This window comes from Eurytemora carolleeae, unplaced genomic scaffold (assembly GCF_000591075.1).
Source record: "Eurytemora carolleeae unplaced genomic scaffold, Eaff_2.0 scaffold451, whole genome shotgun sequence".
NCBI lineage: Eukaryota > Metazoa > Arthropoda > Copepoda > Calanoida > Temoridae > Eurytemora > Eurytemora carolleeae.
Window position 1 is genome coordinate 44,441 of NW_019396337.1, and position 13,668 is coordinate 58,108.

The 13,668-nt window shown below is 34.9% G+C and overlaps 1 protein-coding gene across 1 annotated transcript; it reads left to right on the forward strand.

Annotated features, from left to right (window-relative positions):
* The first annotated feature begins 6,985 nt into the window (after nucleotides 1-6,985).
* On the forward strand, nucleotides 6,986-13,327 carry LOC111701201 (transmembrane 9 superfamily member 4). The gene is made up of 10 exons (XM_023472379.1): nucleotides 6,986-7,219; nucleotides 7,557-7,974; nucleotides 8,273-8,355; nucleotides 8,551-8,724; nucleotides 9,432-9,526; nucleotides 10,507-10,711; nucleotides 11,415-11,651; nucleotides 11,871-12,112; nucleotides 12,340-12,480; nucleotides 12,909-13,327. The coding sequence occupies exons 1-10, from the start codon at nucleotides 7,019-7,021 to the stop codon at nucleotides 12,985-12,987; spliced, it is 1,875 nt and encodes a 624-aa protein (XP_023328147.1). The 5' UTR covers nucleotides 6,986-7,018; the 3' UTR covers nucleotides 12,988-13,327.
* The last annotated feature ends 341 nt before the right edge of the window (nucleotides 13,328-13,668 follow it).

Below are 13,668 nucleotides of genomic sequence, written 5' to 3' on the forward strand. Positions count from 1 at the left end.
CTCTTAAAAAGAAACAATGGTGCAAAGCTGTTGGTTCTTCAATAACATCTATCTCCGCAATTTAATCTTTGCCGATATAGCTTTTTGTTGTTTTCGTCTACACATTTATTAAAATCAAAAAATCAAAATGTACATATCGTTGATATATATATAAAGTTTGTTTTTATTTGTTCCTGTACTTTTTGAGCAATAAATAGATTTGAATAATAATAATAACTAATACATTTTTACATTTTTTGTTTTATTTTACGATGAAAAGTCTAAATTTGTGCCAAATTCTAATTCTAATTAGGCCACATATTTCCAGCATTTATCAAGGAATCTCGTTTGTTTGTTTGCTGAAAAGTAAATCCATCACAATCATTCCACAATTCTTGGAGAGTGCTACGAAAAGTAGCTCTATACATATAATATAGTGTTGTTTTATTTTTTGTTAAATTTTTTGTTCAAAAAAGTTGATACGAAGAAGAAGATCTAACTGAATGGATAGTTTTAAGTATCTAAGGTCTACGATATAGGGATTAGAAAATCAGAGTTTGTGCAAAAAATTCCGGGATTAGTAATACTTTAAGATCATTGTTTCAAGAATTATACTTGCAAAAATAGATTTTGTATCAAAACGTTATCATCTTTACTGGGACAAACTGTAACATTGACCGCTTACTCCATAGCTGTTGTTCATACAATATAAACAGATCATGTTCCTTGAACAGTTAGTTCTACTAGGATTATCGTGTGTGATGGAAACCTAGGATTAACCTCGGCAAGTTATTTTTAGGGTTAGGTTAATAGTTAATGGTTTTCAATCCTAATTTTATTTTCTTTCTTTCTTAGTTGTTCGATCCACATTCCTCACACATAACATTTTAGTTCTGGAGGAACAAGTTGCAGTGGGATTGTATTATGTTCTCACTGGTTCATGTTCTTTCAAAACTTAAACCTTGTCTCTGATCCCAGCTCCCGATCTCCAGTTGTCTATATCTAGTTTTGTCTGTCTGGGTTATTTACTGTAAATATTGTGTACATGAATATCACACCTGTACAGATGGAACCCTAAGCCCGAAATTTAAAAGAGTATCGTTGAACGAAACCTCCGAGTTTCCTTTTTGGGGTCTTAACATTTGTATAGATTTTGATTTAAGAAATTCGAAAAAAATGGAGAATATGAAGAAATTAAAATAAAATAATATTTCATAACAAAAATACTGATATCCACAAAACTGCCTAAACCCATCAGGGAAACCCGGGTTCCAAAACTAGTTTTCATAACGATACCCTGTTTTAAGTTTTGGGCTCTATCCTATGCAAATGATTCATCTTCAGAAAGACTAACAAATCTACATTGGTAATTTCAAATTTTTCGCTCAACCTTTTTAGTTCTGGAGGAACAAGTAGCAACAGGATTGGTTCATGTTCTTCAAACTGTAACTTGGATTAAATCAATTTCATAAACGTCTGTCAGATTGAAAATATATCTATCCTGTCAAGTGGTGTCTACTATAGTCCTGTATTATATCATGACTAGAGCAGACACTGCTAAATATGATAGATTTAACCCAGCATCCAGTATCTATGTAAATCAGTGTACGACTTTCATTCTTATTAATTACAGTTTTGTCTGTCTGGGTTATGTACTGTAGATATTGTATACACGAATATCACAGTTACATAATCTTCACAGATGAAACAATTTACTAAAAACTAAATATTTTCAGAAAACATAAATTTATCCTCTGTTAAGTTGTGTATCATATAATGCATAATAGTTTTGTCTGTCTGGGTTATGTACTGTAGATATTGTGTACATGAATATCACAGTTTCATAGCCTTCACAGATGAACCACAATTTTCAAAAAAAAAATACTTTTTATCCTAGTTCTGGAGGAACAAGTAGCAGTGGGATTGTATTGTATTCTCACTGGTTCATGTTCTTCCCAAACTGAAACCAATATCTTCAATATTTTACAGAACTCTTCAACAAAATGTTATTAGTCATATATCATTTATATCTATCCTGTCTAGTGGTGTTTCCTTTAGTCCTGTATTATATCATGACTAGAGCAGACACTGCTAAATATGGTAGATTGAAACTACAGTTATATTAATATGATAAATGAAACAGAAAATTTACATTAATTATGCAAAAACAAGGATTAACAGATTTGAAATCTTTTTTGTCAGTCTAGGTTATGAACTGTAGATATTGTGTAAATGAATATCACAGTTTCATAACCTTCACAGAACACTATTCTTTTAAATCCTAGTTCTGGAGGAACAAGTAGCAGTGGGATTGTATTATATTCTCACTGGTTCATGTTCTTTCGAAACTAAACCAATGTTGTTTATCTTCCACAGAACTTGTCATCAAGATCTTAATAGTTTTAGTAACATATATTTATCCTGTTTAGTGGTGTATCCTATAGTCCTGTATTATATCATGACTAGAGCAGACACTACTAAATATGGTAAATTTTAATCCAGCCTGTATCTTCATAAAATTATTTTGTCCGTTTGTGTACATGAATATCATAGTTGCATGACCTGTACAGATGAATTTGTACTGTCAAGTTTGACAATAACACTTGTAACTAGTTTAGGATGACCTTACCTCAGTAATATTGTATTATCTTCATATCACTGGGTTTTGTTCTCCTTAAACTGATTTCTTGTTTATTGTTAAAATGATGAACACACCTAATCTACAATTCTAAACAATCTGTTATTAACTTTTATATCCCACATACATAAGTTCTGGAGGAACAAGTATCAGTGCAGATTGTAATATATTCTCACTGGTTCATGTTCTTCCCAAACTAAAACAATATCTTCAAATTCGAATTAACAAGTCCTGAGTAACAAAATATCTATCCTGTCTAGTGGTGTCTACCATAGTCCTGTATTATATCATGACTAGAGCAGACACTGCTAAATATGGTAGATTTAATCCAGCAATATTCCAGTATCTTTGTAAATCAGTGTACAACTTCCATTCTTATTAAATACAGTTTTGTCTGTCTGGGTTATGTACTGTAGATATTGTGTACATGAATATCACAGTTTCATAACCTTCACAGATGAAACACAATTCTCAAAAATTAAAACTTTTTATCCTAGTTCTGGAGGAACAAGTTGCAGAGGGATTTTAATGTATTCTCACTGGTTCATGTTCTTTCAAAACTGAAACCAATATCTTCAATATTTTACATAACTTTTCAACAAAATCTTAAAATTCATATGGCATTTATATCTATCCTGTCTAGTGGTGTTTCCTTTAGTTCTGTATTATATCATGACTAGAGCAGACACTGCTAAATATGGTAGATTTAACCCAGTTTTGATCCTACAGTATTTTTATAATTCAATGTATAACTCTCATTTTATTAATGGTAGTTTTGTCTGTCTGGGTTATGTACTGTAGATATTGTGTACATGAATATCACAGTTAAATAACCTTCACAGATGGAACATGATTCTCTAAAAAAAACTATTTTATCCAAACCTAATCTACAGATTTGCTATATTTTGTCTGTCCATCCTAGTTCTGGAGGAACAAGCAGCAGTGGGATTGTATTGTATTCTCACTGGTTCATGTTCTTCCCAAACTAAACCTCGTCTACAGCTTATAGTTATTCTACAAGTCCTGATTTAATCATCTATACAGATTAAGAAACAACATATCTATCCTGTCTAGTGATGTATCCTATAGTCCTGTAGACCAATATCTTCAATATTTTACATAACTCTTCAACAAAATCTTAAAAGTCATATGGCATTTATATCTATCCTGTCTAGTGGTATCTACTATAGTCTTGTATTATATCATGACTAGAGCAGACACTGCTAAATATGATAGATTTAACACAGCATTGAGCCTGTATTTTTTTAAAATCAGCGTAGAACCATTTTGTCTGTTTGGTTTATGTACTGTAGATATTGTGAACACAAATATCACAGTTACATTTCACAGATGAAATTTGATATTTTATATATGAACTAAATAGTTTTGGAGGAACAAGTAGCATTTGGATTATATTATATTCTATTATAACCCAGCTTTGATCCTACAGTATACGCTCATTCTTAATATTCATTATTAATATTTTGTCTGTCTGGGTTATGTACTGTAGATATTGTTTATATGAATATCACAGTTTCATAACCTTCACAGATGGAACATGATTCTTTAAAAAAAAACATTTTTATCCTAATTCTGGAGACAAACTTAATCTATAGATTTGAGCTATTTTGTCTATTTATCCTAGTTCTGGAGGAACAAGTAGCAGTGGCATTGTAATGTATTCTCACTGGTTCATGTTCTTCCCAAACTAAACCAATATCTTCAATCTTTTACAAAACTCATCAACAATATCTAAATATTTATAGTAACACATATCTATCCTGTGTAGTGGTGTATCCTATAGTACTGTGTTATATCATGACTAGAGCAGACACTGCTAAATATGGAAGATTTAACCCAGATTCGATCCGGTATCTTTATAAATCAGTGTATCAGTCCTTTTAAATGGTATTAGTTTTGTCTGTCTGGGTTATGTACTGTATATATTGTGTACACGAATATCACAGTTGCATAACCTTTACAGATGGAACACAATTCTCCAAGAAAATCTTCAGAGAAGAAACAAAACAAAATCACGATCGTTTAATCCTTGTTCTAGAGGAACAAGTAGCAGTGGGATTGTATTGTATTCTCACTGGTCCATGTTCTTTCAAAACTGAACCAATACCACCAATCTCTTACAGAACTCTTCAACATGATCTTGGTGTTTAAAAACATATATTTATACCTGTTGGTGGTGTATCCTAAAGTCCTGTATTATATCATGACTAGACCAGACACTGCTAAATATCGTAGATTTAACCCAGCTTTGAGGCTGTATCTTCATAAATCAGTGTACTTTCTTGTCCTTGTAAATGGTATTAGTTTTGTCTGTCTGGGTTATGTACTGTAGATATTGTGTACATGAATATCACAGTTACATAACCTTCACAGATGGAACACAATTCTCAAAATTGATCTATGGCTGTGTAAAGCTCTGTTAACGAAACTGAGGTTTTCTAAAATTAACGGAAAAGTCCGTTTAGGAACTGCAAAAACCGTTAAATTTTTATATCGCCAACGAAACGGAATAGTCTTTTTTAAAAAAAATCAACTGTTGAAAAGAAAACGAAAACGGACGGGTTTTAAAAAACGGTAAATTTCATTATTTTTTTCGGATAAAATTGCATGCATTTTTTAAATATATTTTAATGTTTTTAAATGTCGACTTCAGTTCCCCTCCCCCGCCTATTTTTATGATAAAACTATTACAGATTTTTTGGCAATTTTGTGACTGCTAGTGCCGTAAATCCAATTTTTATAAACTTTCAACGATTTTTTCATCGATCATAATTGATAGTTACATAACCTTCATTGATTCATCCTAGTTCTGGAGGAACAAGTAGCAGTGGGATTGTCTCAGATTCTCACTGGTTCATGTTTTTCCCGAAATGAACTAAAGCTTGGACTTAAACTACTGGATACATATATTTATCTGCAGCTGAAATTCCGAACCTTCATTCCATTATCTGCCGGCCAAACAAAGGCAGGACCTCTGATGATTGTTGCAGGTAAAACAAAAAATTAACAAAATTTGTTGCCCTTTTCTTCTTGTGCAGAGTTGAGGAATCAACATATCTTGATGAATTTTATAGAGAAATATAAGGATTTATTCAACGAATGAATGTTTTGAATTTTGATATTGTTTTAGATCTTTTAACAAAAGCAATAAAGTTTCGATTTAAAATTTTAATAGCCAAGACTTTTGGAGGTGTAACTTGATACAAGTTAATGGAAGGATAATGATGAGAAGGGAAGGGTAAGATGAAGATGAGTAGGGAAGGTTAGGATGAAGATTAGTAGGGAAGATTAGGATGAAGATGAGTAGAGAAAAGTAGGATGAAGATGAGTAGGGAAGGGTAGGATGAAGATGAGTAGGGAGGGGTAGGATGGAGATTAGTAGGGAAGGTTAGGATGAAGATGAGTAGGGAAGGATAGGATGAAGATGAGTGGGGAAGGGTAGGAAGAAGTTGGGTAGGGAAGGGTAGGATGAAGATGAATAGGGAAGGGTAAGATAAAGATGGGTAGGGAATGATAGGATGAAGATGAGTAGGACGGCGAAGATGAAGATAATAAAAAAGACGACATATTCATATGCTAACGTGGCATTCCCGGGACTCATGCGCATCTACCTACGTCAACAATTAAACGTAAATTTCTCTCTGATCTGATTTCCTAAAGAAATTATCTTGTGTATTGGGGTCAGAGGCGCAACTAGGGGGGTGGGCGGCCGGGAGCGCGCCCTCCCCTAGCACCTGAGAGGGGGGGGGACCCCCCCCCTAGCAAAAGTCCTAGTTGCGCCTCTGATTGGGGTTTATATATTCAGTAATTCGTCGGCTGGTAATTATTTCTAGAAATGATACGAAAATCCCAGCGTGTCCAAACGGCGGGTCTTGTTCGTTTTTTTTTATTAGCTGATTTCCTAATTTCTATTTTTCTTTGATATTAATTTAATCGTTATTCTGTGTGGTAATAGAGTTTGTTGAACATGAATAGGTAGGTATTATAATATATCAATAAACAATATGTTATATAAACAAATATACTTAGAACTCTGATAGAGTGAACAAAAAGGCGGCATAAAGAAATTTTTTTTTTTAATCTTTAGCAAGTGTCGAAATGTCAGCTTTGCTTTTTTAACTTTAAGATTAAACGGGTCTGTCCTAGAAAATTTTTTTTGGACCCCCCCCNTTTTTGAGGGGGGGGTCCAAAAATCGTTCTTTAGGAAATACCGATTTTACTCCAGATGTTTTGATATCAAAGTTGATGAAAGAGAACTTAAATTTAAAATTGACTTTAAGATTTTATTTTTTGTCATAATGAGAAAGCTTAAAGTAGCTTCTAAAGACACCTGTTCAATCATTACAGATGTTAGTGCTCCAGACACAGGTTGAGTAGATAATGGAGCCGAGGTCGAGAATGTTGAGGTTGGTTCTCCTACTCAACCTCGGAGTACAATCCTCCAGGGGTTTCTATGTACCCGGAGTAGCTCCTACAGATTTCAAGGAAGGGGACAGGATAGATGTCAGAGCTGTGAAGATGACGAGTAGTCAGACTCAGTTACCCTTCGAGTATTATTCGTTGGAGTTCTGCAAAGACAAGGAAATTAGTGAATTCAAATATCTTTAATCGTTGTCTCATCAATGTCGATGATTTTAAAATTTTATCTACACCTTGCATTTTGTTCATTCACCAAAAATTAAGAGTTTTCCTTTTATTTCTGAGTGAATGACTGAGGATAAAAATTTCTGAATTTTTCTCCTTATATTTTGATGATGTTTTTTAATGTGGGTCCAACATTTTTTCCTGACCACTCGTAAAAAAACCCTTGCGATGATAAGTGAGACGCATTATTGTTCAATTTCTAAGAAAACTTTTGTCTTCTGGTTAAAAAGTACTAGAAGAAAATCCTGATTATTCACTTTAACCCTGAGTATAGGATGTTGTGACCTACTACTCCGAGAACCTCGGACAGATTCTCCGGGGGGAGAGGATTGTTAACTCTCCGTATGATATCCGGATGAACAAGAACTCTGAGTGCTCCGTCCTGTGCACCGACAAGGTGTGGAAGGGTGATATGAGTAAGGAGGCTGACTACAGGATCCAACACGAGTACTTCGTTCATCTCATCATGGATAACCTACCTTGTGCCACCAGGTTCGAGCTCCCCGACACCCTGGAGGTTCAGTACGAACCTGGATATAGGCTGGGGTTCGCTAAGGACGGGAAGAGTTATCTTAACAATCATCTCAAGTTCTCCCTCAGATATCACAAGGATATTGAGAACAATCTCTACCGTGTTGTTGGCTTTCTCATTGAGACACAGAGCTTGGACTCTAGCAGTGTTAAGATTAACGGTGAGAATATTTTCCAGTTTCCGATCTCTCTCCCCCCACCGGCTCCCATACAAAAGTGTGCACGAGGTTGCATGATTGAATTTACATCACGCAAGCAGGAATTAACCTAAAAACTTAAATAATCACATTTTATATATTGGCCGCAGCGCTCGGCCCTAGAAATTGAGCCTTACATTCCCTAAATTCTAAAGATGTCTTTTAAAATATGTTCTTCGGAACTAACCTTCATCAAATTAATCATCTTTTTAAAATTAATTTTCATTTTTAACATAAACGTTTTATTTGTTTATGTTTTTAGATGATAACACTTGCTCAATATCGGAGCCACAACCACAGCAAATCCTTCCTGACGGAGAGAACAAAATTTACTTCACATATTCGGTAATTTTACTTATTAACAGTTGGTCGATTTTAGCAATGGGAAACCCACATTGATCTGTTTAAAAAGTTGCATTCTTTTTTTTGTCATGATTTTTAAATAAGGATTGTTAGTGTCACCGCAATAAAAATGAATTTACAATTCCTTAATTAAATCTTGTAAAGGGATCTTTTTATTTCTTGAATTTATGTTGTCAGGTATCCTGGAAGGAGTCTGATGTAAAGTGGGCCTCCAGGTGGGATATATACCTAGAGATGGCAGATACTCAGATCCACTGGTTCTCCATCATCAACAGCGTGGTCGTGGTCTTCTTCCTCTCCGGTATAATCACCATGATCATCATCAGAACTCTCAGGAGGGATATTGCTAAGGTCAGGAGAAATCTCAATGATTTTAAATGGTTCAGTGGTACTACATATTTTGAATAATCTCCCCCCCCCCCCTCCCTGGGAAAAATGAAAAGTTTGACATCGACCAACAAGTTTTTCACCTTTTTTTAATTTCTGTACCCAATAATTATTTAACATTTCCTCTATTAAAACATAATAAAAACTTTATATTTCTGGCCGCTCCTCTTAAACACACCTATTATATATAAGGAAAAATTATTGATTTGATTTGATATCCCTAGGCCTACTGTTCAGTGAAGTTTCTCTGTTTCAAAGCAAAACATTTTTATAATGATTGCTTGCGAAAAATTAGTTTTCCATCCATTTTGTTTCTGGATTTTTTATTCTTTGTTAATTTCTTTTCACACGATAAATCTTTTTATCGGAAAAATACACTCACTTGGAGAGGTTCAGGGCTTAATTCTGGAAAATTAAAAGCGTTAAAGAATGAAAAGACTAACAATTTGGTCTAGTTTCAATTTCAGAATATAACTGACAAAATATAACTAGTTAACCTTATTTCTTATGACTTAAACTGTCAAAATATAAAGCAACCTGTAAAAATAAACATGATCTGTCAGAAAATAACTTAAGTTGTCAAAATATCACATTTTTTTGAGTAGATACAAAATTCCATTAAATTCTTTTATCTTCGCTTTTTGGGAGTTAGTGTAATATGTTATTTCTAGTACAACCTAGCAGACGAAGAGTTGGAGGAAAGTATTGAGGAAACTGGATGGAAACTTGTTCACGGAGATGTGTTCAGACCACCCTACTCTAACAGGTACCTAAAGAACATGAAAGTTCAGACCAGCCTTCAACAGGTACCCAGAGAACTTCATATTTTAGACCACCCTACTCTAACAGGTGCCCAGAGAACTTCATATTTTAGACCACCCTACTCTATCAGGTACCCAGAGAACTATATAGTTCAGACCCTTCTCTATCACGTACTCAGAGAACTGCATAGTTCAGACCACCCTTCTTTTACAGGTACCCAGATAACTATAGTTCGGACCACCCTTCTCTATCACGTACTCAGATAACTAGATAGTTCAGACCACTATTCTTTTACTGGTACCCTGAGAACTTTATATTTCAGACCACCCTTCTCTAACAGGTACCCAGAGAACTTTATATTTCAGACCACCCTACTCTAACAGGTACCCTGGGAACTTTATATGTCAGACCACCCTTCTCCAACAGGTACCCAGAGAACTATATAGTTCAGACCCTTCTCTAACAGGTACCCAGAGAAATATACAGTTCAGACCCTTCTCTAACAGGTACCCAGAGAACTATATAGTTAAGGCCATCTTTCTCTATCATGTACTCAGAGAACTTCATATTTCAGACAACCCTACTCTAACAGGTACCCGGAGAACTTTATATTTCAGACCACCCTTCTCTAACAGGTACCCAGAGAACTTCATATTTCAGACCACCCTTCTCCTACAGGTACCCAGAGAACTATATAGTTCAGACCACCCTTCCGTAACGTGTACTCAGAGAACTATATAGTTTATACCAGCCTACTTCAACAGGTACTCAGAGAACTATATAGTTTTTACAAACCTAATTTAACATGTACCAGGAGAACAATTGTGATGCAAGAATATTTATCCATATCCATATCCATATTTATCATGCATAAAAACAGTTTCAATATGTGCTCAATCATGATGTCGGTTCGAGGGGTTCCATGTCGGGTTTCTTCCCAATCAATTATTATAATTTATATCAAATAGATTTTTTATTATTAAGACTGTTTGCTGCTGTGATTGGTTCTGGTATCCAGATATTCCTGATGCTCGCTATCACGATATTCTTCGCTATGCTCGGGATGTTGAGCCCTGCCTCGAGGGGAGCTCTTCTCACCGCGGCGATATTCCTTTACGAGTTCATGGGACTTGTTGCAGGATATTACTCGGGCAGATTGTACAAAACTATCAAGGGGAAAGAATGGAAGGTAAAAAAATTATGAAAATTTCCCACATTTTTTTTGTTGCCATCTCCAGGAAATTTCTTTAATTGATTTAATTGCTTGCATTTTCATTAATAATCCCCCCCCCCCCCGGGTTGTGGTCTTATTTGAAAATTTAACTGTTACACCCCCACCCCCCTCCCTTCACTTTATATATTTATTACGTATAACATATTTCCTGTTCCATCCCCTCCTCCTCCTAAGTGGTGCAGTATATGCTGAAGTTTACTTCAATTTCTGTTTGTTCCCTGATATATGCCGTTATTGCTTGATTTACAAATCGTTAAACTGTATTCATTGCCTATAACACTCGTACTCAAAGAAATACAGTCTTCAACAAAATCATAGTATTTTTCACTTAATATCATATAAAGCACAAAAAAGAGGATAATATTTAAAACAAATTTGTTTTTTAAGCATAAGTTTTTTAAAACAAGTGTTTTAAAGTGACTTTATGTCCCCTAGGGCATTTTATTTCTCTGTTATGAGGTGTTTAATTTAATGTTTTAACAGACTTTTATAGAGAAGGTTGACTTAAAATCCTCGTAGTATAAACTCTCTCCTAAACCACTCCCTAGAGGGGCGTGGCGTATCCATGGGGATTATTGCCCTTCGCCCCGACCCCCGATGTCTTGTTGCATCTTTTTGAAGGATTTGTGAGATGAGTATAATTTGTACCTGTGTTTAGGCTGCTGCCCTGCTGACCGCTACCCTGTATCCTGGAATAGTACTTGGTGTCGGAGTTTTCATCAACTTCTTCATCTGGAGCAAACACTCAAGTGGAGCAATACCCTTCACCACCATGCTTAGTGTCGGCTCCATGTGGTTCTGCATCTCCCTACCTCTGGTCTTCCTTGGATATTTCTTCGGATACAGAAAACAACCCTACGAACATCCAGTCAGGACTAACCAGATACCAAGACAGGTATTTACAGAGCTTAGCTTCGGGATTCGTTAAAATTTGTGAGGATTCCCTATTATAGGATCCGTATCAACGTTAAATTTGTCGATGAATAAATACTGTTATAATTGTTGTTCTCAAAACTTACATGCAATTATCGAATCCCGTAACAAATAAATTAGTCATTCTTGTATTTAATAGTTCTTGTAAATTCGGAAAATAACTTACAAATGTACATTTTAGGTTCCCACTCAAGTATGGTACATGCACCCAGTGGTCTGCACCCTCATGGCTGGAATCCTTCCGTTCGGAGCCTGCTTCATTGAACTCTTCTTCATCTTCTCCGCGATCTATGAGAACCAGTTCTACTACCTCTTCGGGTTCCTGTTCCTCGTGTTTGTCATCCTTGCGATCTCCTGCTCACAGATCTCGATCGTGATGGTTTATTTCCAGCTCTGCGGAGAGGATTATCGTTGGTGGTGGAGGTAATTTTATTTCTCTTTTTAAATCTTGACGTAAACTTAAACATTGAAAAATTAGATTTTTTTATCTGTCAAAGAGATTTCCTTCAGTGGTTATGTTTTCGAAAAGTCATTTATCTCCCCCCCCCCCTCCTCCAACTAACTATGAGTACCCTGGGCAACGCTGGGGTCTTGAGCTAATTGCTAAGTAAGGACGAAAAGAATTTCCAATTAAAAAAATCTCATTTTAGATCGTTCATCGTATCTGGAGGATCTGCCGTGTACGTTGCCGCGTACAGTATCTTCTACTTCTTCACTAAACTGGAGATAGACGAGTTCGTTCCAACCCTTCTTTATTTCTCATACACAATCATCATGGTTATCACTTTCTGGTAAGTCAGATTTAAACGTCCGAAACATATTTAAACTACTTCCCCCCTTTTTCAAGCAAAGCCATTTTTATCTTCAAGAAAGAGTGCGATTTTCATTTAATAATATTAATAAAGAATCCCAGATGAATATTTTAACAAATACATTGTAAAAGTTTAATTTTGAAACAAATGAAATAAGTCTCCATAGAATATACCTAGAAAGTCTCGATTTAACAAGCATTTTAGTTGTAAGAGGGAATATGGTTATTAATTGAAAATGAAATATGTTGAGCACTGATTAAAATACTACGTTACTTTTTTCTTTCAAAATCAACTTAAAGTAAAACTAATTTAGTTTGATCTGTTCAAAAACATTCTATAACTTCACCATTTTATTTTGATTTGCACTGCAATATGAAATATGTCATTAAAATAGATCAAAATTTTAGGCTACTGACAGGGACAATTGGATTCTACGCAGCTTACATCTTTATCAGAAAAATATACGCCGCAGTCAAGATTGATTGATCGATTGAGTAAAACTAAGGACGTTAACCCTGATTTTTGTGTTGATGTGATATTTTCTGAAAACGTTGTAACCAGAAAAAGGGAAAGTTTTCGAATTTCGTCAAGTGTTTGCTCTTGTCAACACCATTTCCTTCATATCTAACTTCTTTTTACCTGGACTCACTTTTGAAATTCCGGAACTGTCCCTTTTAAATAAATAATATTGTAACACTGTGATCTATCATGAAAGTTCTCGATCTAATTATCAATATGTTAGATTATTTATGATTTCTGTATTTCCTGTTAGGTTTGATGTTGCTGAATTTGCTCCTTTATTTTAATAAATGACTGTTTTATTATATTTCAAGCTTCACTTACATCCGGCCCCATAAGTTTTATTTACCTCCCTAAATATTATCTTTAAAAAGGGTTCAGATTATCCAAAGTGATTCAATTTTAGATAATATCTTTTAAAGAGACTATATAAGCGTAATTTCAAGTGACCCTCTATGCAAAGATGGCAATGCCTGATTTACAACGGCACCCTTGGAACTTTTTTCTGATCTATTATGGAATATACATCGATGTTTTGTCTCTTTAAATTGTTCATTTTTATTTGTAGTTTCTCTGCGAAAGTGACTTGCGCATTCCTTGTTAATCTGAAGCAATAGAGAAGCTCACAGAAACGACGATTTCTTCAAC

What these genes read in the sequence shown, in the direction of transcription:
- LOC111701201 (XM_023472379.1), top strand. Translation starts at nt 7,019, where the DNA reads ATGGAGCCGAGGTCGAGAATGTTGAGGTTGGTTCTCCTACTCAACCTC. An exon ending in TCAGGAGGGATATTGCTAAG is followed by an intron (nt 8,725 to 9,431) that starts GTCAGGAGAAAT and finishes TGTTATTTCTAG; the next exon opens with TACAACCTAGCAGACGAAGA. An exon ending in TCAAGGGGAAAGAATGGAAG is followed by an intron (nt 10,712 to 11,414) that starts GTAAAAAAATTA and finishes ACCTGTGTTTAG; the next exon opens with GCTGCTGCCCTGCTGACCGC.